Genomic DNA, 23,361 nt, shown 5'->3' on the forward strand with positions numbered 1-23,361 from the left:
ACTTTACCCAATAGTCATCCACTTTAGAAAGAGATTTTAATAAGTTTGGATTGTTTTGCATAAACACTCAATTTGAGCATCAGTGCTTTTTATCTTCTTTTAATTTTTTTCCTTTTGTGAGTTCCAATCAATAAATTTCTAACCTTTACTATGAAATTCCTAATGTGTTTGCCATGGTGCTAAGTAGGCACAAGTCTATATATGAAACACCAAATGTTGTTTAACAGTATTTAATATTGGACAGTGACAGGGTCATGTTTGGGCCCATATATTTCACTCACATTAATATGACAGGTCTTTAGACCCTCGTGTAATACAAATGATTACTCTTCAGAGTTGTCTGGAGAGCACCTTGTTGGTACTGCACAAATAATAAATAATAATTATAGGGATAAAAATCAGTGTGGCAGACTAATTTTCTCTTAGCCACACCAACGCAAGCCCATTTGATTAAATACCTGTACAAAAGTCAACTTCCTCTTTCAGCTTCACCCATGCATTCCACAGAGTTGTACGATAAGGATGCATTTGTGTAACTTAGAGGAACAGATGGCCTGACTTTTATAAAGCTCCAAAGCTTGCAGTTTTTACTGCCTTCTTACTCCTATTAAGCCCAATTCTCCACTCATTTACCATACTCATTTCAATGTGGCTTTAAGGGTGCAAAGCAATACAATCCAGCCGTAAGATTTCTATTGGAGTTTCACAGGAGTTGAAAGAGAGGGAGGGTTTGCTCCATTTTGTGTTTCCCTAACTTGATACAGAAGGATCTTTGAGACTGGTAGCAAAATAGTGGATAAAGCAGAGCTGGTGAATGTAATTTATCTGGCCTATCTAGAAATATTCTATAAAGACCCCTTGTGATGTTGTCTAATTAAAATATGACCATGCAAATCATTGTTGCTACCACTGTTATACAATTGCAACAAATCTTATACAAAATGTGCCGCATAGCCGAAAAGGGTTAAGCATCCTGCAGGATAATTGACCCCAAGTCAACCATTAGAGAGATGTTAGAAAGGTATGTAAATGGCAATTAGGGCCATTCCATGGTAGATAGGCTAGAACTTTGAAATGCAAACCTATATTGTTAGACATTAGAGGTGATACTAATTGTATGTGTGTACTCAAATCTTGTTAAATGTTAGCCATGTAAACAGACAGTTCCTGTCTGTCACTATAGCTATTGGTTCAGAGATCAAAAGGGAATATTGACATTTAGATGAACCTTGGATGCAATAATGTCATTGTATGTCTCTTTAAAATCTGTGATAGACTGCCTAATGGATAATTGCCATATGTTAATTTGTGTAACTAATTACCAGTGATGCTTAGGAGATAAGTCTACTTCAAAAGTCGCCATGATTGCCTATTGTTCGCCTGAGAATTCTGAGCTGTCAAAGAAGACCTGGAACTGTATATAAACCCCTTTGGTCCTGATCCTTTTTATCTCAGATCTGCTGGATGCTTCATGCAGGGGAAGCTTAAGCGCAAGATTGAGATCTCCAGTCTTGACTGGATCTCCCTGAGTATAAACATTGGACTATAACTTATGAACTAATTCTGAAAGAACTCTTCGCAACTGCAAAGCTCACCATCTCTGCCATGAATCTGAATCTTAAGAATTATATTAATATCTGTATGTATACTGATCATTTAACTAATACTCTCTCTTTTCTTTTTAATAGATTTTAGTTTAGTTGACAAGAATTAGCTGTAAGCATGTATTTGTGTAAGATCTGGACTATTTGTTAATTTGGGAGGTAATGTGTCTGATCCTTTGGGATTCGTAGAACTTTTTTATATGATGAATAAGATTTTCAGTTATCCTCATCATATTTGACTTGGGTGTCTGGGTGGAGGCCTAAGGCAGGGTTACTTTAAGGAAACTGTGTTGTTGGCTTCAGGGTAACCAGTGAGGTATTACAGAAGCTGTTTTGTGGTGGCTTGGTAAATCTAAGTATTGGAATATCCACCAGTTTTGGGGATTGTCTGCCTCACTCTTTGCAGTTCACCCTAATTGAGTGACCTCAGTTGGCTCCCCTAGTACCCATGTCACACCTTTACAAGAGGTTTTTAAGAGAATTTGTGATCATCTAGTCACTGATCATAAAATAAGGTCAGAGATAGAGAAATTAGGAATAAACAGCCCATTCACAGGACTATAAGAAGATGGTAATAGGTTTAAAGGGACCAGTTCTAAGCTCAGTATTTCTCAATGTATTCAGTGATGATTTGTAACTAATGAAGTTCACCTATTTTTTCTGTTTATAAGCAGCTTTTTGAATTGCTTAATGTATTCGTGGTCTGTGAATTTCTTCAGTGATAACTCTGAGGGCTGGGTTCTCTTGACTGCTCTGGCCACTTTGCACACTGTAAGGAGGCCAAAGAATCCTTAAAGCATCTGGAGAATGCCAGTGGAGAATTCCCCTCATGTAGGGGAACTCTCTGTTGGCACAGATCTAGTGATGATGGCTCCACCACCTCCTGTGTCAGCTGCCCCTCCAACCTGGCACCAGGGGAAGGCAGGTACAGGTTAGGAATGTTCCAAGGCCTGATGTGAGCAGGACAGGGAAGTAGGGCATAGCAGAGTTCCTCTGTGCCCAACCCTCCACTGACATGGAATAAATTAGGATTGCCCCTGTGCAGCCCAACTAGTGCCAAGGCCGGGCCCCTATGAATCAGGGTGTCACAACCAGCTCCCTGCAGTCCTCACCTTGTCACTCCATCCAAGCTTGGCTGAGGCGAGTAGTGAATCAAGCTCTTAGTGTGCATAGCACTGATTAACTGTAAACATTTACAATGTATGCTGTATTAATTGTACACCTAAGTCCCAGAGCAAGGCACTCAGACACCTGTGTGGCAAGTGGACGATAAATGCCTGGGAAAACTGGAAGCAACAGGGGCTAGTGGAAAGGCCACTGGACTAGGAGTTAGGAGCCTGAATTCTATTCCCTGTTCTGCCACTGACCTTGGACAGTTCACTTCACTTCTCTGTTTTCCCTCCCACCCTTTGTCTGTCATGTCATGTCCATTTAGATTGAGGAGTTGGTGTAATGAAGCTCTAAACTTGGGGCCTCTGGACTTGGAGTGGCATTCCTGGCTTCACTATGAGTGATTTGCACTTCTTTGGTGGCACACAACAGCTATAATGCCACTGATGTAGTTGGTGTCAGATTCCTCCTGCATGTGGGGGACTCTGGGTGGCACATAGCTCCTGGAAGTGACTCCTTGGCCCTCACAGCATAGGGGTATTGTGGGGGAGGAGAAAGGAGAGGCAATGTAGCTGTAACACTCCTACCCTGTACATGTACAGCATGACTTTTACATGTATACGTACAATTAGAATTTTGCTTTAGGTGACTATTTGTGAGCTTAACTTGAATTTTTGGCATGTATTTGCACTAGTAAATCACTTAAGTATTTGTAGGAAGTGAAGAAGGAATGGTCACATACACTGTCAAATGCAATTTGCTTTTGACTTCAAAATAAATATTCATGAATCATTTCCTCCACTATTTGCTCTCCTCTCATATTTAATGATCTGGGAGATGGGATGAATAGCAAAGAGCTGAAATTTGCTGACAATGCAAAATGATTTCAGTTAATATAAACCAAAGGATAAAGCAAGGAATTGCAGACAGAGCCAATAAACATAGGTGACTGAATAACAAGATATCAGATGAAGTTCAGTGCAGATACAGCGAGATAATGAACACTGGAAAAAGTCATTGGAACTACTTGCACATATTGATGGGACCTGATTTAGCTGTAACCTCTCTGGAACAGATCTAGGAGTTAGGGTGGGTATAGTGCATAGCAGCAGTCAGAAAGCAAAAAGGCTGACACTTACCCTTGTGCAGAGAGCCAACACAAATCCGATGCACCGCTTAGGTCCCACTTAAGCCCTATTGAAAAAGGACTTGGTGCATAGGCCTCTGCACAGGGATCAATTTTAACACAGAGAATAAATGGTAAAAAATATCACTGACATTTGGCCAGATTCTACACTGATTTACACCTTGTAGTAAGTGATATAGTTGCATTCTTATTTTGATGATGGCTTTCAAAATTTGGGCAAGTCAATTCAAAAAGTATATAGTCAGAACAGAAAAGGTGAAGAGAAGAGCAACGGACATGATCAGCGGCTTAAGGCATGCAGGAGAGATTTAAAAGCATTCTTAGTTAGTTTGAAAATCAGAAGAGTAATAAGGGCCTATGTGATAATGTACAGTATAACAGAAGCCTGTCAGATGCTCCTATTTACTATCTCTTATCATAAAAGATTCTTCAGGCCATAACAGGATCCAGTAGCTGGGGCAGAGAAGATACTATAACTTATGGGTTAAAAAGTAACACATAATTGCCTTTTCACTGAGCTCTGAAGGTCTGTTTGACATTTCCTATGTTCCGTGCTGGAAACTATGGCAACACACTAAAGAATAAAATCTAAAATCACTAAGACTTTTTTTTTTTTAGCGCATCTAAACGGAACTAAAAACAGATCTTGTCTGTCAAGCTTTAGCCCAGGACATTTTTATAGCAGAGTTATAAATCCCCTGAAAATTGGGGTTTATTCTGGAAAGAATGGCAGACTTTAAGCTGTCATAGAGCATGGTTAATTATCCCACTGTTTGAAAGGTCAGAGTTAAACAATAATAGGGCCAGAGATAAATATTACTTTCAGGTATTGCTCTAAACTACCAAAGAAAGGAGGAGGTAAATGATGCTTTAAAACCAAATAGCAAAGAAAAGCAATATGTTTTCAGGGAAGCCTTTTATATGGGCAATAAAGCAGGGAGGAGTCAAACAAAGACATGTGTGGAGCCCTGTGGAAGGGCTTATTACTAATAAATCACCCCACTGGTTCTATACATTAATCATCATCTTAGATGGAAAAAATATATTTACAAAGTCCCCTCACACACATACACACACTCCATCAAACCTTTCAGGGAACTTCCTGAACAATAATACAAACAGAATAATAATTAAGAAAGAGCTAGATTCTGCCACACTTACACCAGACGCTACCTTACTCCTCATGTGGTCTCAGGACTTCCTTCACTGTAGTGTTAGCTTGAGGTATAACTCAAGTGGTGCCCCTAACCCAACTCTTGTGAGCATACACAGAGGTCTCTAGCTTGAGTTAGGTGGTGCTTTAAACTCAAGCTAGCTGGCCCCTCAGGGGCGTGGTTTGACGTTCAAGGGGTGCTGAAGTTTGAACTGGCAATACAGTGCAGAATTGCAGCTGGAGATAGCGCTGGAGGATTCACTCCTGCACAGATCTTCTGGTTCTCTTCCTTATGAAGTGGTTACTAGGGCCGTGGAGTAACCTCCATGGAGTGACTCGTGCTTTATGGACTAGGGCCAAAATTCCTCCCAACTTCCCCTGTAGACATTCCCAATGCACATCTGTGTCCTGAAGCACTGAAAGAGAGGATGTCATATAGAAACACCTTGTCTACATGAACAGATAGATAATTTGTACAGAATTACCTTTTCCTGCATCTATACATCAGAGATTATTCTGCAGCTCAATGGCCACAGGTTATTTTAAAAAATCAATCACCTTATAACCTTACCATTTTAACTTTTAGCATTACTAACAGCTCATTCCATCATAGACCTCAGAGATGGAAAAGAACTATTTGGGTCTTTAGTCCATCTCTTTCTGAGTGCATGATTGTATCCTACAGTCTATAAGACTTGCATGTCATCATGTGAAAAAATAGGGCTAAATCCTGAGATCCTTGTTCAGTGTTTTTTCATTCCTCAAGCTAATTGGAATTTAATTGAGTAAGGACTTCAAGATATGCTGCCTAATTTAACCTTGTTTGAGAGCCCAGGTTCTAAATAAAGAAAATGATAGTAAAAAGCCAGTATGGAATAACTGTGTGGAAATTTGGGCCAGGATGTTGTGATGGAATGATCTAGATGGGCTAAGGCAGAGATTCTCACGTATCCCAACAGAATAAATTGTCAAGACTCCTCTTCCGTAGTTTAGGGATTTTCCTTTCAACTAGCCTGTCAAGGTTCCTTCCTCACTCTGAACTCTAGGGTACAGATCTGGGGACCTGCATGAAAACCTCCTAAGCTTACTTTTACCAGCTTAGGTTAAAACTTCCCCAAGGTACAAACTATTTTACCCTTTGCCCTTGGACTTCCACTGCAACCACCAAACTTTATCTGGGTTCCTGAAAAAAACATAGTTTGGAAACGTCTTTCCCCCCAAAATCCTCCCAAACCTTGCACCCCACTTTCTGGGGAAGGTTTGGTAAAAATCCTCACCAATTTGCATAGGTGACCACAGACCCAAACCCTTGGATCTTAGAACAATGAAAAAGCATTCAGTTTCCTTACAAGAAGACTTTTAATAGATGTAAAAAAGAATCACCTCTGTAAAATCAGGATGGTGAATACCTTACAGGGTAATTAGATTCAAAACATAGAGAATCCCTCTAGGCAAAACCTTAAGTTACAAAAAAGACACACAGACAGAAATATTCATTCTATTCAGCACAGCTATTTTCTCAGCCATTTAAACAAATCATAATCTAACACATACCTAGCTAGATTACTTACTAAGTTCTAAGATTCCATTCCTGTTCTGTCCCCGGCAAAAGCATCACACAGACAGACAGAGACCCTTTGTTTCTCTCCCTCCTCCCAGCTTTTGAAAGTATCTTGTCTCCTCATTGGTCATTTTGGTCAGGTGCCAGCGAGGTTACCTTTAGCTTCTTAACCCTTTACAGGTGAGAGGATTTTTCCTCTGGCCAGGAGGGATTTTAAAGGGGATTACCCTTCCCTTTATATTTATGACATAGCCTGTCATAAATGTAAAGGGAAGGGGAAACCCCTTTAAAATCCCTCCTAGCCAGAGGAAAACTCCTCTCACCTGTAAAGGGTTAAGAAGCTAAAGGTAACCTCGCTGGCACCTGACCAAAATGACCAATGAGGAGACAAGATACTTTCAAAAGCTGGGAGGAGGGAGAGAAACAAAGGGTCTGTGTCTGTCGGTATGCTGCTTTGCCGGGGATAGAACAGGAATGGAGTCTTAGAACTTTTAGTAAGTAATCTAGCTAGGTATGTGTTAGATTATGATTTCTTTAAATGGCTGAGAAAAGAGTTGTGCTGAATAGAATGATTATTTCTGTCTGTGTGTCTTTTTTGTAACTTAAGGTTTTGCCTAGAGGGATTCTCTATGTTTTGAATCTAATTACCCTGTAAGGTATCTACCATCCTGATTTTACAGGGGTGATTCCTTTACTTCTATCTACTTCTATTTCTATTAAAAGTCTTCTTGTAAGAAAACTGAATGTTTTTTCATTGTTCTAAGATCCAAGGGTTTGGGTCTGTGGTCACCTATGCAAATTGGTAAGGATTTTTACCAAACCTTTCCCAGGAAGTGGGGTGCAAGGATTGGGAGGATTTTGGGGGGGAAAGACATGTCCAAACTGTGTTTCCCAGTAAACCCAGTTAGAGTTTGGTGATGGCAGTGGATATTCCAAGGACAAAGGATAAAATTAATTTGTACCTTGGGGAAGTTTTAACCTAAGCTGGTAAAAGTAAGCTTAGGAGGTTTTCATGCAGGTCCCCACATCTGTACCCTAGAGTTCAGAGTGGGGGAAGAACCTTGACATAGCCATAAAGAAAAAGGAGGCAATCATGACCTCCCTGAAACTGTTCATGACCCTCAGGTTGGAAACTTCTAGGTTAAGGGATTGGTACCATAATAAATGAGCCTTTCACCTTTAATTTTGCAGTTCAAAATGAGTTCACATCAGCAGTTACTAAAAGTCATTACCATCTGAAGTTAGTTCAGTGTTCTGTGTAAAATGAGTTTGTGGTCTCAGTCCTGATCCTTCTGGAGAGGTGTCTGTATCACAAAAACCACCACCACTGAACCTAAGGTTGGCACCTTTGTTGCCAGTCCCAGTAGAAGGTAAATGGTCATGGGAACTAAATTACTTTATCCCTGGAAGAGTTTGCTTGTGAGGATCCTTGTATTATTGCTTCCCATCCTGTACCTGGTCTGTGAATGAAAATAGAGGACTGCAGTTGCAGGGCTGTTAGTCTGGCTTTCACAAGCATTAAATTAACATATAAAGCCTCATATTGTCATGTATTTTACTGGAGCAAAACAAGAATGAGTAGAGAGAAATTGGCTTCTTCCATTTAAATTTGCAGTCTCCTATAGTTGGAGTCAGCCATATAGGTTTAGGTAGGATGTGTGTGTTTATTGCTGGAGGATTGGCTAGGTACATCATCCCAATGGGTATATTCAGTCCTATTTGTCCCAATGCAATATGGTGTTTGCACATAAAATGAAAAGGATTCATAAGGCATTAAGATAAGGAGGTGAGGGAAAGCAGGAGAAGCTGCAAAGACTGCTTCTGTGATAGACCTGTGTGTTCTGGGAAAATTTTTGCTGAATATTTTTTGTGAAAATAACTTCTGGAAACCCAGGAAACTCTTTATTTTGGTGTGACACTAGTCACATTTTCAATTGTATTCAGATTTGTGTTGCCTGGGGAAAAAATGGCATAACTGCCCTTTTCAGTGACTAGATAAATGAAACATTTCCTAAGTGGCACAGAGACTATCTGAATTCCTGTAGTATATTTGGTTTAGAACAGTTGAATTAGTTTGATATTTACAAAAAGAGAATCAGAAGAACGAAGGCTTTTCCCAAAACATCGCTTCCTCAGTCTGTTGTGTTTGAATCCATTTCTTTTTGGCAGAAATATTGATGGTTTGAGCAAGTTTCCATTTGTCAGGGGAAAAAAAAGAGGGAAAATAAAAAAGAACAACTAGGATAACTCTTAACTGTTGACATCAAATATTCACCAGCTCTTTTTAGTTATTTCAATAATGGAAACAGAAAGAGTGTGTGTGTGTGTGGTTGGTTGGCTGCTGAGCTCTTTGCATATATAGATGAAAGTTTCTGACAGTCTAGCATTGTGTGTGCTGGAGCAGAGCTCTGTGTGTGTGAGAATGTGTGAAGAGGGGAACGTGTAAAAGTATACTGGAGACAGCAGCATGTGGGCTGGGGATGCAAGGACCTTAATTGGACTTGGTAGGACCTTTAGTCCCTGACACACATACGCATGCTTAAAACCCAAGGTGATAGACCTTGCCTCAAAATGTACAATACTCTAATATATTCTGTGGGGCGTGGAACACCCCTCGGAAAATGTCCAACTTTAATGTCTGATCTATAAATGAGCACATTCAAAGCGGTGTGTCTGTCTACATTTTTATATGATCTGCAAAACCAGAGCTAGACTGCCTGTAGTCATTCACCTGTTGGCATCCTAGGTCTGTTGCAAGGTTCTTTTTGAAGGGTATTGGACACCCTAATCTTCTTCATTTACGTGATTTCTAATTTTTTCTGATGTTGTAGGTGGTCTTTGGAATAAAACAATTGCTCTGTTTTTATCTGTTATGCAAGCTGACTAAGACAAAGCCCTAGGAAGTAAGAATTACTCCCATTCATCATCAGTGGGGTGTTAGCTTTATAACATTGTCTGCATAATCAGCATCTTAATTACCTTTCAAAAATATTGTAGGTAAATCAACTTTATAATGCAGAGGCTGGCACATATCCAATGATCTCTAAGAGGAGACTGATGTCTTCCCATCAAACACACAGCTATTTATTTCAGAACTTTACAGTTTGACACAGGATACTTCAATCTCTGTGATTACAGTAATCAAAAGTCAGAATTTAAAATTTAGGGACCCTCATCTGTACATATACATATGCTCATGCCTAACTAAGACCCTGATCCTGAATACACAAATGGGACTATTCCCCATGTGTAAAGTTAATCATATGCATAAATCTTTGTAGGACTGGGGCCTTATTCTTTAAAATATTCAGTAAAACCTGCTAATCGGGTATATGCAAATGTACATCTCTGGTAAAAAAGACTATCAAGCTATAGCTATAGCTATGCCTATAGCTCGTTTAGTGGGACAATGAGTTAACTATTAAGTCTGTGCTTTGCTGGAGGCTGCTTTATTTACAGGTATCATGAACGTGCTGAAGGTAAGTTTGTTAACATTTGCAAGAAGAGAGCGTACATGCCACATCAAAATGGGCAATCCAGCCTGAGTAAACTGCACTGTCCCAGGAGCAGGGCAAGAACCAGAGTCCCATTGAGCCTTATATGGATTATAAAAACGAAGGTATATGTTTTCTTTACCATGATGTCATGAATCATTTATGTTTGTTTCTTTATTTGTAGGAAAGTGGAAGAGAATTTTCAGCACTGACACGCCATGTCACCTTCTCACATGTCATTTATTTGAATGTCCTTTTCAAATGCACAGGGATCTGTATGTATGTGTACACACACCCCTGCCCCTCTCTGTCTATAGACACGATCGTGCATATATTGATTTAATATTTTTTTATTACATCTCACTATGACAGTGAAGGTTTTGAAATATCAACTGTGCCCACATATCTATTCTGGGGACACCATCATAGGGCCTAATCATATCAGCCACACTATCAGGGGCTCATTCACCTGCACATCTACCAATGTGATATATGCCATCATGTGCCAGCAATGCCCTTCTGCCATGTACATTGGCCAGACCGGACAGTCTCTACGTAAAAGAATAAATGGACACAAATCAGACGTCAAGAATTATAACATTCAAAAACCAGTCGGAGAACACTTCCGTCTCTTTGGTCACTCGATTACAGACCTAAAAGTGGCAATTCTTCAACAAAAAAACTTCAAAAACAGACCCCAGTGAGAGACCGCTGAATTGGAATTAATTTGCAAACTGGATACAATTAACTTAGGCTTGAATAGGGACTGGGAGTGGATGGGTCATTACACAAAGTAAAACTATTTCTCCATGTTTATTTCCCCCCTCCATCCCCCGCTGTTCCTCAGACGTTCTTGTCAACTGCTGGAAATGACCCAACTTGATTATCACTACAAAAGGTCCCCCTCCCCCCGCTCTCCTGCTAGTAATAGCTCACCTTACCTGATCACTCTCGTTACAGTGTGTATGGTAACACTCATTGTTTCATGTTCTCTGTGTATATAAATCTCCCCACTGTATTTTCCACTGAATGCATCCGATGAAGTGAGCTGTAGCCCATGAAAGCTTATGCTCAAATAAATTGGTTAGTCTCTAAGGTGGCACAAGTACTCCTTTTCTTTTTGCGGACACAGACTAACACGGCTGCTACTCTGAAATCTGTATTATCATGTGTTTCACCTACTTTTCTTTTGTTATGTGACAATCTACTCTTTATCCCCATATACTGGTAGACACTATCCGTAAATCCAGATGGTTTAATCTCCAAAATGTCTCTGAAATCTTCCCTTTCCTTTTCATTCCCACCACAGAAATCCTTCCATCATCCTTGATTATTGCAATCTTATTCTCTTCAGAATCCAATTGACACATCATGCAATTTTTCCAGTACTCTGTTGCAAAAATAATGCACACCTCCCAGTATTAAGATCACATTCATACATTCCTAAATCTCTGGCTCCCTATTGCCTACTCAATCTGATCTGAGTTCCCCATATCATTTTCAGTTCCCTCACAACTTACACCTTCTGTTCTGCTTTTAGCATCTATCTCCCTTATGCTCTCTGCACATCCAAAGCCATTCATCAGAAGTTACCATTCCAACCTATGGTCTAACCTTCTTTGATTCTAATCTCTATGCCTGGGTCCAAAGTAGTGTGATCAGATAGAAAGTGTGCAAAACAGGGGGTGAGGGGTAATAGGGGCCTATACAAGAAAAAGTCCTGAATATCGGGACCATCCCTATAAAATCGGGACATCTGGCCACCCTAGTCCAAGGAAGCTCAGCAATACTGTCTGAGCTGGGATGATGACAGTATCCTAGCCTGCCTGGGACATTTCCTGCCTTTTTTAGCTAGAGGCCAGAGACAAGAGACCAGTGACCGTTTCAATACAAGATACCATGAATTTCCAGGGAGAAAAAGGGTGTCTTTTGTATAATGATCTTCCTAGTCTGAACAATCCATCCTTCCTTGCGTGCTTGGGCCTTGATTCAGCAAAGGATTTAAGCACATGTTTAATTTTAAGCACATGCTTAAATCCTGTTGATTCACATGCTTTGCTAACTAGGGATGGGATTATGACAATCATTAGCAGTAAACAAGTGTCTAAGTGCTTTGCTGAATCAACCTTCTTGAATACGCCTTACTGCATAACTTTCAGCTTCAGTCACATAAATCCTTAGAAATGCTGGCTCCTTCTACTCCTGACATTCCCAGCCCTGTGTTTGTCTTCCTGCCTCCTTCCTCCCTGTCTCCATGTCTTTGTTTTCCTCACAAAGCAGAGTTCAGTGGATTTCCTGTACTTTTTCTCAGGCTGTTACCCTTAAAGTGACAAAGCCTGGCAGAAATCAGGACTTTCCTCAAAATGAGGAAAGCAGTAGGGACGAGCAACTACAGTAGGGGTCTTCTCTCAGAGATTCTGACAGGGACTAGCCAGGGGAAGCATGCAGCAGCTTCTGAGTTGCTTACCAACCCCTTGCATTCCTCAGTCTGTCTGTTCCTCCCATCCTCTGTGATTTGTCCACTATTCCCCTGCTCCAATCTGCGCCACCACCCCTCCCTCTCTACACTCTGCAACTGCTACCCTCCCAGTCCCTGGTCTGCTCCACCCCCACTCCACTATCTAATCTGCCTCCACCCTCCCTGCCACTGATCTGTCCCTCATCTGTCTTGCCACTCGCCACCCCCACCATCTATTCCACCACCACAACAATCTGCTTTTCCATCCCTCCACTGCCCTCTGAGCCCCTCAAACTACTCCTCTAGCCTACTCACCCCCTGATCTACTCCATACCATACCCCTGCTGGCTTATTCCCCTATGCTCTCTCATCTGCTCCTTATCTTCCCCTGCAGATCTGTTCCTCTCCTTTTCTACCCTGCCTCTCCAGCTCCTGAGTCACTAAGGAGTTTTTTTGTGGGGGGAAATGAGGCTGAGGGTAAAGGGCAGGGTAAGGCCAGCAGCTTCACTGGGGTTTCACGTTCCTAATGGGCGTGTACAGGCACTTCGCACATGCTCATACATTCTAAGGCAGGGCAGGTTCTTCTGTTACACAGGGGCTCAACGCCAAGCACTGCATAGCAGTACCCCCAATGAAACTACTCCCTCTCCTAGGTAGGTGATTTTCCTTCCCAAATAAGTGAGGGGCAGGTGGAAGAAGGTGGCGGGGGGGTGGAAAGATGAAACTGGGGGACAACTTTGCAGGGGCTAGGCAAAGGACAGAATCAGTGGCAGCTGAGGGGAAAACTCATGGGTAACAATGATTAAAACATTTCCCAGAACTCTGGTTAGTGCTGCTGCTGCATTTGACTATCCCATCGCATCAGGGTAACCCCAACATCTCAAAGCCATCGGTATTCGCTCTCTGAATCCCTCAAATGCTTGCATTTATTTCATTCTGTAATCTGCTCTGTAAAGCCAAAGCTATTGATTTGTCTTGGTGAGGGATGTTCTTGGACTTCACTTCTCCTCTAGCTTTTTTGCTTCTGATATCTGAAAGATACTCTGAACAGTAAAAATAAATGAACGAGAAGATGAAATTTGGGAGGAAATGAATTGATCTGGTTTGTATATAGTTTTTAAACAAATATGTAATTTTTAATATTTTGAGTTTTTCATGACATTTTTATTTGTCCAGTAAAGCAACTTTTCAGTGAACTTTTCAGGGGCAGTGAAAGCTGTAATTGTAACACTAGACTAGCAAGTATCCAGCATGATATTTTGGCAGAGAGAAGCAGAATTGCAGGGGAAGGGAGTACCAAGAAGGGGCTTTATGTTTTGTAACTTTCCTTATGTCTTTTCTCATGGTTTATAAAGTACAAAGTCAGAAGTGTTTTTCCCCTCCAGTGTTAGCTGCCTGGTTTTCTTAATGATTTATATTTATGTCAGTGGGCATGTATAATTTTTTGTGAACTGTTAGTTTCCTCAAAGTCAGCAGTTCCTCTGTCTTTCTTTGTGTTGAAAACTATACACATGTATACAATGGGAAAGCAGCTTCTTAATTCAGGAATCATTTAGCGAGAGAACGTAGAAGGTAGCACTTTTGGAACACAGACATGATATTTAAAAAGACTTCCTTTAAAATGATTTGGAGGGTTTTTTAAAATGATAATGCTACAAATGTTGTTCCATGGGAATTAAATCTTCTCTCAGATTGTGACTACGTTCTGTGTTAACTAGATATGGGTAGACGTGGTTTAAAAACTGATCGGGGGAACTCTCACTGGTATTTTTCACCTGGTTATTGTTGAGTAGTTTGGATTACACTCCATGCATAATTCTGGATACAAAGGCAAGTATCTGCCTCTTCAGTGGGAAGGAGTAGAAAGCTTTGAAAACCTTTCAAAGGTTTTTCCCACTCCACTATGTACGTTTTATGTTGATCATCATTTTAAGCTTGTTGAACACAGGTTCCAATACTCCAAAGGCTTAAATGTGTACTGAATTTTGACTATGTAAGAAGTCTCATTGAGTACGTTTTTACAGGACTGGAGCTTCAATCCTTTGTACCACTTCAGTGATACCATACTCTTTAATGTTTACATAAAAACTAAGAATGGCCATATTGGGTTGGACCAATGCTCTATCTAGTCCCATGTCCTGTCTTCTGACAGTAGCTTGTGCAAAGTGCTTCAGAGGCAATGAACAGAACAGGACAATTTATTGAGTGATACATCCCCTGTTTTCCAGTTCCAGCTTCTGGTAGTCGGAGGTTTAGGAACATCCAGAGCATGGGATTGTGTCCCTGACCATCTTGGATAATAGCCATTGATGGACCTATCCTCCCTGAAATTAATTAATTCTTTTTTGAACCCAGTTATACTAATTTTGGCCTTCACAACATCCCCTGGCAATGAGTTCCACAGGTTGACTGTGCATTGAGAGAAGAAGTAGTTCCTTATGTTTGTTTTATATCTGCTGCCTATTAATTTCATTGAGTGATCCCTGGTTTTTGTGTTATATGAAGGGGTAAATAACACTTCCTTATTTACTTTCTTCATGACACTCATGATTTTATAGAACTCTATCATATGCCCCCTAAATCATATCTTTTCTATGCTGAACAGGTCCTACTCTTTTTAATCTCTCCTTTTACAGGAGCTGTTCAGGACCCTAATCATTTTTTTTTTTGCCTTCTCTGTACCTTTTCCATTTCTAATATATCTTTTTTGAGATGGGGCAACCAGAACTGCACATAGTATTCCAGGTGTGGGCATAGCATGGATTTATATAGTGGCATTATGATTTTTTCTGTTTTATGATCTATCCCTTTCCTAATGGTTCCTATCATTGTTAGCTTTTTTGACTGCTGCTGCACATTGAGCAGATGTTTTCAGAGAACTATCCACGATGACTCCAAGACCACTTTCTTGAATGGGAACTGCTAATTTAGACCCCATCATTTTATATGTATAGTTGGGATTATGTTTTCCAATGTGCATCCCTTTGCGTTTATCAACATTGAATGTCATCTGCTATTTTATTACCTGGTCACCCAGTTTTGTACCATCCCTTTGTAATTCCTCACAGTCAGCTTTGAACTTAAATATCTTCAGTAATTTGTATCATCTTCAAACTTGGGCACCTCACTGTTTACCTGTTTTTCCAGATCGTTTATGAATTTGTTGAACAGCACTAGTCCCAGTATAGATCTTTGGGGACCTCTCTCCAATGTGAAAGCTGACCATTTATTCCTACCCTTTTGTTTCCTATCTTTTAACCAGTTACTCATCCATAAGAGGACCTTCCCTCTTATCCCATTATTGCCCATTTGGCTAAAGATGGGACCTTATCAAAGGCTTTCTGAAAATCCAGGTACACTATATCCACTGGATTACCCTTGTCCACATGTTTGGGTTTAGAATTCTCTCTAAGAATTCTAATAGATTGGTGAGACATGATTTCCCTTTATAAAAGCTGTGCTGGCTCTTCCCTAACATATTGTGTTCGTCTACGTGTCTGGTTGCTGGAACGCCCCCAGTTGGCTGGGTATGTCCTGCCCATATCTGATTTTAGAATTCAGTATGCATTTTAGAAACAAACAAACATGGTTTACATTTGTTTCAGTGTTTGTGTCCAGTCTGCTGGACTATGGCTACACTTCTCCGAACTGCAACATGACGTGCCATAAAGATGCGGAGTGTGAAGTTAAGGGTGGAGTGCAAGGCTGCTATTGCTCCCCAGGATTCACAGGAAATGGCATACATTTCTGTCACGGTAAACATATTTTACCTACGTACATTGCTACAGGGCATGAAAAATATACCCAGTACCTATTGAGGACTAAATTTATAACCAGAATAATACTTATGCTGACATGCTACCAAGGCTAAAAAACTGAAGTGCTATCCCTGGTCATTTAAAGTAATAGTGGGTACTGTATTTTATTGCAACTTGTCAATCAACTTTCTATCTAATATTCTAATATAATTTACCATATTACATCTCTCTTGTTTTATTAGACCTGCTTTCCCTGTTGGACTTCGTTCCACTTTGTCTTTTCTTTCCTATGATAGATAATTATATATTTTCCCCAGGTTACTGTCAGCTATTTGTCCTTATTTCCTCCTCTTCCCCCACCCCTCTGGAAAGATTACAAGAATAGAAGTACACAATTTATGGAAAGAATAGTTATATAGATCATCTACATTGATTGGTTTCAGAGTAGCCGCCATGTTAGTCTGTATCCACAAAAAGAAAAGGAGCACTTGTGGCACCTTAGCGACTAACAAATTTATTTGAGCATAAGCATGCAATGAAGTGAGCTGTAGCTCACGAAAGCTTATGCTCAAATAAATTTGTTAGTCTCTAAGGTGCCACAAGTTCTACATTGATTGTCTGCCTTTTTCCACTGTTGCCCACCTCAGTGCTACCAACCAACTCTCATAATATCTGATGTTTTTCCTAAAGCCCCAGATCCTGGAGCTCTGTGACTAAGTGAGAGTCTCAACTTTAATAAAAAAAAAATACTTTCTGTGGAGAAAAGCTTGAAAAAGTGAACCCTAAAGACTAATAAAACAGAAGACAAATAAAAAGAGTCCTAAATACATTATTTCAAGCTAATCTCATGGATTTTAAGATGATGACATGACTTTGGAGGGGCCTGACTCAGTATTTTTGAAGCTTGGATAGGCAATACTGCCACTTCCATACTCCTTCACACCGATTCTCTTGCACATAAGGCTTTTTAACTTTTCTAGACACCTAATATTAATAACTGATAAGCCAATGTTCCCCCTTTCACCCCAGCTGCTGGAAAGGGAAGGAAGTTGGGATTCCTAACAGGAATCTGTCCCTGGGGGACTCCATCTTTCATAGGTATCTGATAGGTATCTGATTACTTTGAAGCTTCCCTCATCTCCGGTCATATCCCTCTGGCTGCTGGAAGGGCTAAGGAATTTCTCTTTCTCTCTGTTCCCCTCTCCCATCCCAATCTCTACTCTCAGCATTCTGGGCTTCTGGAACATATGCGGAGAGAAAGGGAGGTCCTGCTACTCTATCCCTCTCTCTGCTTTCAGGCTGATGTAAGTGAGGTCTCTCTACTCTTCCTCTCCCCCAGCCTTCATTTGTGAGTTGCCCTTTGCAGTGAATAGCTGTAGTGCCTACCTCTGCTGCTCCAGCTGCTCGTCAGGCTATGCCCAGCTGCAGCACTGTGACCTGGTTCTTGCCGGTTTTCACTGCTGCTCACTACGTCTTTAATAGCAGTCATGAACTGTAACCGGACCCTGGTCAGAGCTTCCCCTAGTGCACCTTGGCAAAGCTCTGAGCAGAAACAAAGGCACGGAGCTAGCTGTGAGAAAAATAAAGAAAACATCTCTGCACTTGGGAGCCCTTGATTCAGGTTTATAAACCTAAAGGCTAGAAATTTACTTTCTTTTTATGAAAGCATAGGACTTGAAGGTGCTTGCCTGGGAAAGCTGCCTTCCCTGCATGTGTCTAGGGAATGTTTAAGTGTAAATATACCTGATCAATTAATGAAAAACTGTAGTGACAAAAAACCCAGGTCACCTGAATCCCAGTCCAATGATCTATCCACTAGACCAGTTAATCTAATTGATTGCAATGTTGAATACATGTTTGCAGAATCAAAATCTCTATTTGTGAATAATTATTCAATGAAAAAAATCCAAGAATTTCAATTAATATTATTTGCAACTCACATTTCCTTCTACCCCATTATCATGTCACTAGGATATTTTTTCAGTGAGGAGCAATTATGAGTCAGCAATTAAATTCACAGCAAAGATCACTATCTCCTCTTTCACTATCCTTCCTCCCCAAGGTCTGAGATATTTTTAATGTTTATATTTTGTTTATTTTAACACCCCCCCCCCACAAAGACTTAGAGACACTTATTGGTTACCATTTACACCAGCTGCAGTTTAAGACAAAAGTATCAGTCATTCTCAAAGCCTCAGGCTTGATTAGCTGTATAGAGTTATGCTAAGTGTCAGGAAGCTCAAGCCTTCAAACCAAATTCCTAAAAGTGTTCAAGCAAGGCAGCTTCCAGGCCGATTCATGGTGCATCACGGTGAAATCAAGACTGTTAGGGTGTGTCTACACAGCAAAGAAAAGCCTGGGACTGGCCCGTGCCAGCCGTCTCAGGCTTGTGGGCCTCGGGTTGCAGGGCTGCTTCATTCCTATGGACACTTTCAGTCTCTGGCTGGAGCCTGAGCTCTGGGATCCTCCCATTACGTGGTCCTACAGCCCGGGCTCCAGCCCAAGCCTGGAAGTCTACCCAGCTATGAAACAGCCCCACAGCCTGAGCCCTGTGAGCCCAAGTCGGTTGGCATGGACCAGCGTGGGTTTTTCTTTGCTGTGTAGACATCCCCTTAGAGGCCTCAGTTAGGTGAGACCAACAGTTTCTATAACAAACTACCTCTAAAATCACCAAAGTCACTTACCCTCCAGCTTAATAGCGCAGTTCATATGTGGGATGTTCTTTCTGAAAGAGAGGCTGTGTTATGCATAACATTGTCAACACTGTATGTATTCTTTTAATAGCATAAACAGGTTCAATTTAATTGGATAGGCTCTAAAAAGGATTAAAAATGTAGTCAAGCTACACCCCATCATAATTAGCTTAAAGCTAAAAAAAGTAGAGCAAAGCTGCAGTTGTTTAATGATATATTAGATCTTGTTGTTCTAGATAGAGCATGCAGCACAGCAAGCTACACATGTCTCCTCAATTAATAATTTTAGGCTTTTATGATGATAATTCAGTCACCTTCAAAGCAGACCATCAATCATGCGTTAACATAAGCATTTTTTTCTAAATAGTGCATATAATGTCATTATGTAAGAATTTTAGCCCTTTTTGTTATTTAGAAAGGTTGTAACAGTCATAATTACTGTCATTAACATGAATAATGTTGCACTGCGTAAGCCTATCTTCTACTCTGTATTGCATCTTTTCGCTGATAACCAACCAAACCACAGTAGCTCTTTCTTTTGTAAAAGAAGTTCAAGCTCCATTTTTGTCTTCATGATATGATTTTCTCTCTGTAAAATGCTTTTAACATCAAAACACACCCGTTGTCAGTTTAATTCCAAGTCAGTTTATATAAAACTGTCCCTCTTTATTTAAAGGGACACTTTCAATTATTTCTAAGTGGTTTTAATTTGTCTCTTTACACTCAGTTGCTTGTAACACCTTTTAAGTACTTGTAAAAATTATTTCCGTGCCAAGTCTGTCTTTTCAATGTGATGCACTTAGACATTTCCCTCTGAGTTTATTGTGGAGCACAAGGCAATATAGTCCTGTTACTTATTTCCCAGCACTATCATTGATCAATCATGAATCACTGATGTCAGCATACCTTAGGGAATGGGGTTTGTTAGTTAACTTGTCCTCTCTTTGCCAGCTGGCTAAGTGACTGCAGAGCACACAAAATTATTGGACTCACTGTGTCTAGATAGAGATACACATATATATATATGAATTTAATTTCCTGGTGTCAAAATCATGGATTTTAAAATAATTATCCTTTTAGAACCGTGTGGATTTTTTCCCACCAGACTCCAGGCGTTTTCAATTAGGTCATGTTTTGGACCTTCAGGAAGCATGCTTTCATCCAATCCTGCAAACAGTTACTTCCGTGCCTAGTCCCATTGTCTTCAGTGGGAATATGTGTAGGAGTGAGCATGGCTATGGAAATGACTGTTTGCAGGAACTGGCATCTTTTATGTATTAGCATTATAATTTACCCCCTGATAAATTCTGTCTGCATATAATCCTCCAGAAAGCTACAGATGAGTCACTTTTTCAAACTTTACACTTCCTTGCTGCAAAATAACCTTACATTTCTCTTATTTCTTGTAAAAGATCTATGTCCCTAACTCTCTATTTATAATATGACACAGAGAGAATGACCTTACAGAATGCAACCATTTGCCTTCTGGGGCTCGGTTTGGAGACATATATAATAGTGGGAGTATATTTTGAATATAATGCATGTGGTTGTATATTATTTGAATATAATGCATGTGGCCTGCATATTTCCTGACATCTGTAATTGAACTTGCACAGCTAACAACAAGGTAAAGCATGAAGCTAGCATTATGGTGAAAATATAACCAAATAGGACTGATTTATCAGAGAATTAACTTCCTTTCATGCAAGATTTCTGTGGACTTTGCACAAATAAATAGAATATATCTACCACTTTCATAAATCCTTTTCTTTATATAAAAAGGGTGACCTTTTTCTTTTGTACACAAAACATCCTTACAAGCTACAGAGAACTGAACTGGCCATGTAAATTACATGTTGCTTGTAATCCTGACTTCCTCCATTCCAAAAAACTTTCAGACCTTTGGAGAAAAGCAGAGTGTGGAAGTGAAGCTTAAGTGAAGTCAATCTTTTATTTTTGAAACAGAGAAAAATGGCCTGGCACCATTTAAGCTTTCTCAAGCAGCTCTATCATTTCAACACTGGCTGCCTCTTGCATGCTGACTGCCAATTTGCGGCTTTGTTGGCACACTGCAGAAAATTAAAGTAAACAGTGTGATCACCATGTTTACTTTAACTTTCTAAAATATGGCAGGAAAATGAAGCAGTGCTGTTTGTTCCAAGCGTGCAGGCAGGAAAAATAGGAACACAATATCCCTCCAGATTTCCTTTTAAATGTCCATTGACAATTAGCCTTCTAAAAGATGAATCAATCTTATTTGTAAAGTAGATGCAGTTTTTTCAGACATAGCGAGAAGGAAATGATGCCATCAAGACGACTTTAAACTTTAGTAGGACACAGGGCTCTGAAAAGCTGTCGTGTCTCTCTGTTCAATATGCAATAGAGTAATATTTATCAGTTTCCTAGAATCACAGTGTAAAGTAATATTTTATACCAAAATACAGAAGCCCTGTTTGATTGTTGGTAATTTACCTAAATTCAGCTAAATCAAATTGAAAGCCTACTGGAAATCCAAATGTAGATATATTATTAATGTGTCTCATTTTATTGAGAGGCACGGTGTTGGCTTTATGGCTTTAGCCAACTCTGAAGATGATCTCTCCTGCAAGATACCAGGTATTACCCTAATGTGATGTTGTCATATTCTACCAACCAGCCTTCATGGCAGTCACTGAATTCATTTTGATTCATCAGTGTCCCTATGGTCATTAAATGGTATAGGTGTATGGGTTCCAGAGAGATTTTTCCTTATAAAGTAACATGACCCTATAAAACCACTGTCTCTAGTCATTTTTATTCTATAAAAAGATGGTCTTTAGCAGCAAACAGTCTAGTCTAAATGCTGGCCCAGCAAAGGATAATTTTTGTTGTTAGCAGCAGATACACATCAAATATCACAAAGCTTTTACTTCTATGTTTACCAAAAAACCCAAAACCACTGACATAAAAGATCCAGTCCACCCACTTCTAAATCCATCTCACTGGTATCAGTAACCAGAAACCATAAAGGCCAAATTACAGCAGCTTTAGCATAGTGCAGAGGAGTTGGGAGATGATATGCGTTAGTTAGACACATGTTATCAGGCTCAATACATGGTTAATGGGGCAAAATTCTTTTGCCTGTGTTATGCAGAAGATCAGACTAGATCATCTAATGGTCTCTTCTGGCCTTGAAATCTATTAAACCCTTTTGCTCCATCATCCGTCAATGCAGGATACAGGCCATGTGGTTGATCATGTCCTAGTAGTGCAAAGATAGGAGACACCATTGCTGACATCCATGCATGCAACTCAGAGTAGTCTACACTTCCTGTGCGCTGGCCAGAGGCTGTGGGTCTGTGAAGAAGGAAATTGTACAAATATAATAGGGCTATCACTGAGTGTACTCACCCTGGGTTCCCAGAAGCATTGTGTGTACTCCTGACCTCTGTAAGCTCATGTACTATCTGTAGGCCACCATTTGGGTACTACACCTCCTCATCATTGTCACAGCAGCTCAGGCTTTCTTAGCTATAAATAAGATGAAAGTGAAATAAAGTCCCAAGCCTACAAACTATTCCTCACAAGAATAGTTATGCTGAGGTCAATGGGCAAGAACTGCTCACTTGACTAGGAGTTTGCAGTATCAAGTCCTCAGTCTGTTGTTCATGAAGATCTGAAGTAATGAAAAGCTTGGTACCAACACATTGTACTCAAACCCTAGCTTCTATTGAAAGCAATTTAATTTTTTTCTTTACATTAATATTGGCTGACTTTGACATTCATATTATTAGGTAGGGTCCTCCTGGGAGACTGATCATCATTCAGGGAGAAGGGGCTAGCTGAGTGAAGTGTGTGCATAGTCTTGTGAATAAGGTGCCTGACTTTGGTATATGGTATAGCACACAGATATGAGTTCAAGTTTTCTTTGTGCTTCTATTAAAATTCTGTACTTTATGTAGTAAATAATGTAAGGGATCTTCTGAAATTTGCTGACCTAGGAAAGTCAATCCTTCTTGCAGATCAGGAGGCTGGAAAGGCTGACCTGAAGCACAGTTCTGCAACATGGAGTTGTGAAAGAGTCCCAAGGGGTTATGAGCACTTTAACTCCTGTGTCCAGTCCTCTCCTCCACATGGACTAACAGCTTCATTAGCAAACTTGAGGCATACTGAGCGTGTGTAATGCTGACAGACCCTGGTCGTCAGCGGGTGAGGTCGAACCGGGGACCTCTGGAGCTTAGTGCATGAGCCAAAAGCCAACTGGCGCTTAGCTAAGGCTGTAGAGCAGACTCATTAATCTCTCTCTCTAAGTGGTCTCGGTGCCACTAGATGGGACAGAACAACACACCTAGGAGATGTGTGGGTTACATACTTCCCCTAGCTGAGGAAGCACATCCCAAGCTT

General features: G+C 40.3%; 1 protein-coding gene across 1 annotated transcript in view; it reads left to right on the forward strand.

Moving 5' to 3' along the window:
* The first annotated feature begins 13,158 nt into the window (after positions 1-13,158).
* Positions 13,159-23,361, forward strand: part of ADGRL4 (adhesion G protein-coupled receptor L4) — a 93,537-nt gene continuing 83,334 nt past the window's right edge. Inside the window, exons 1-2 of the mRNA XM_077825130.1 lie at positions 13,159-13,180; positions 16,133-16,282. Coding sequence (XP_077681256.1) covers positions 13,159-13,180; positions 16,133-16,282 — 172 coding nt within the window. The remainder of the gene's footprint in view (positions 13,181-16,132; positions 16,283-23,361) is intronic.

The sequence above is a fragment of the Eretmochelys imbricata genome, chromosome 8 (genome assembly GCF_965152235.1).
Source record: "Eretmochelys imbricata isolate rEreImb1 chromosome 8, rEreImb1.hap1, whole genome shotgun sequence".
NCBI lineage: Eukaryota > Metazoa > Chordata > Testudines > Cheloniidae > Eretmochelys > Eretmochelys imbricata.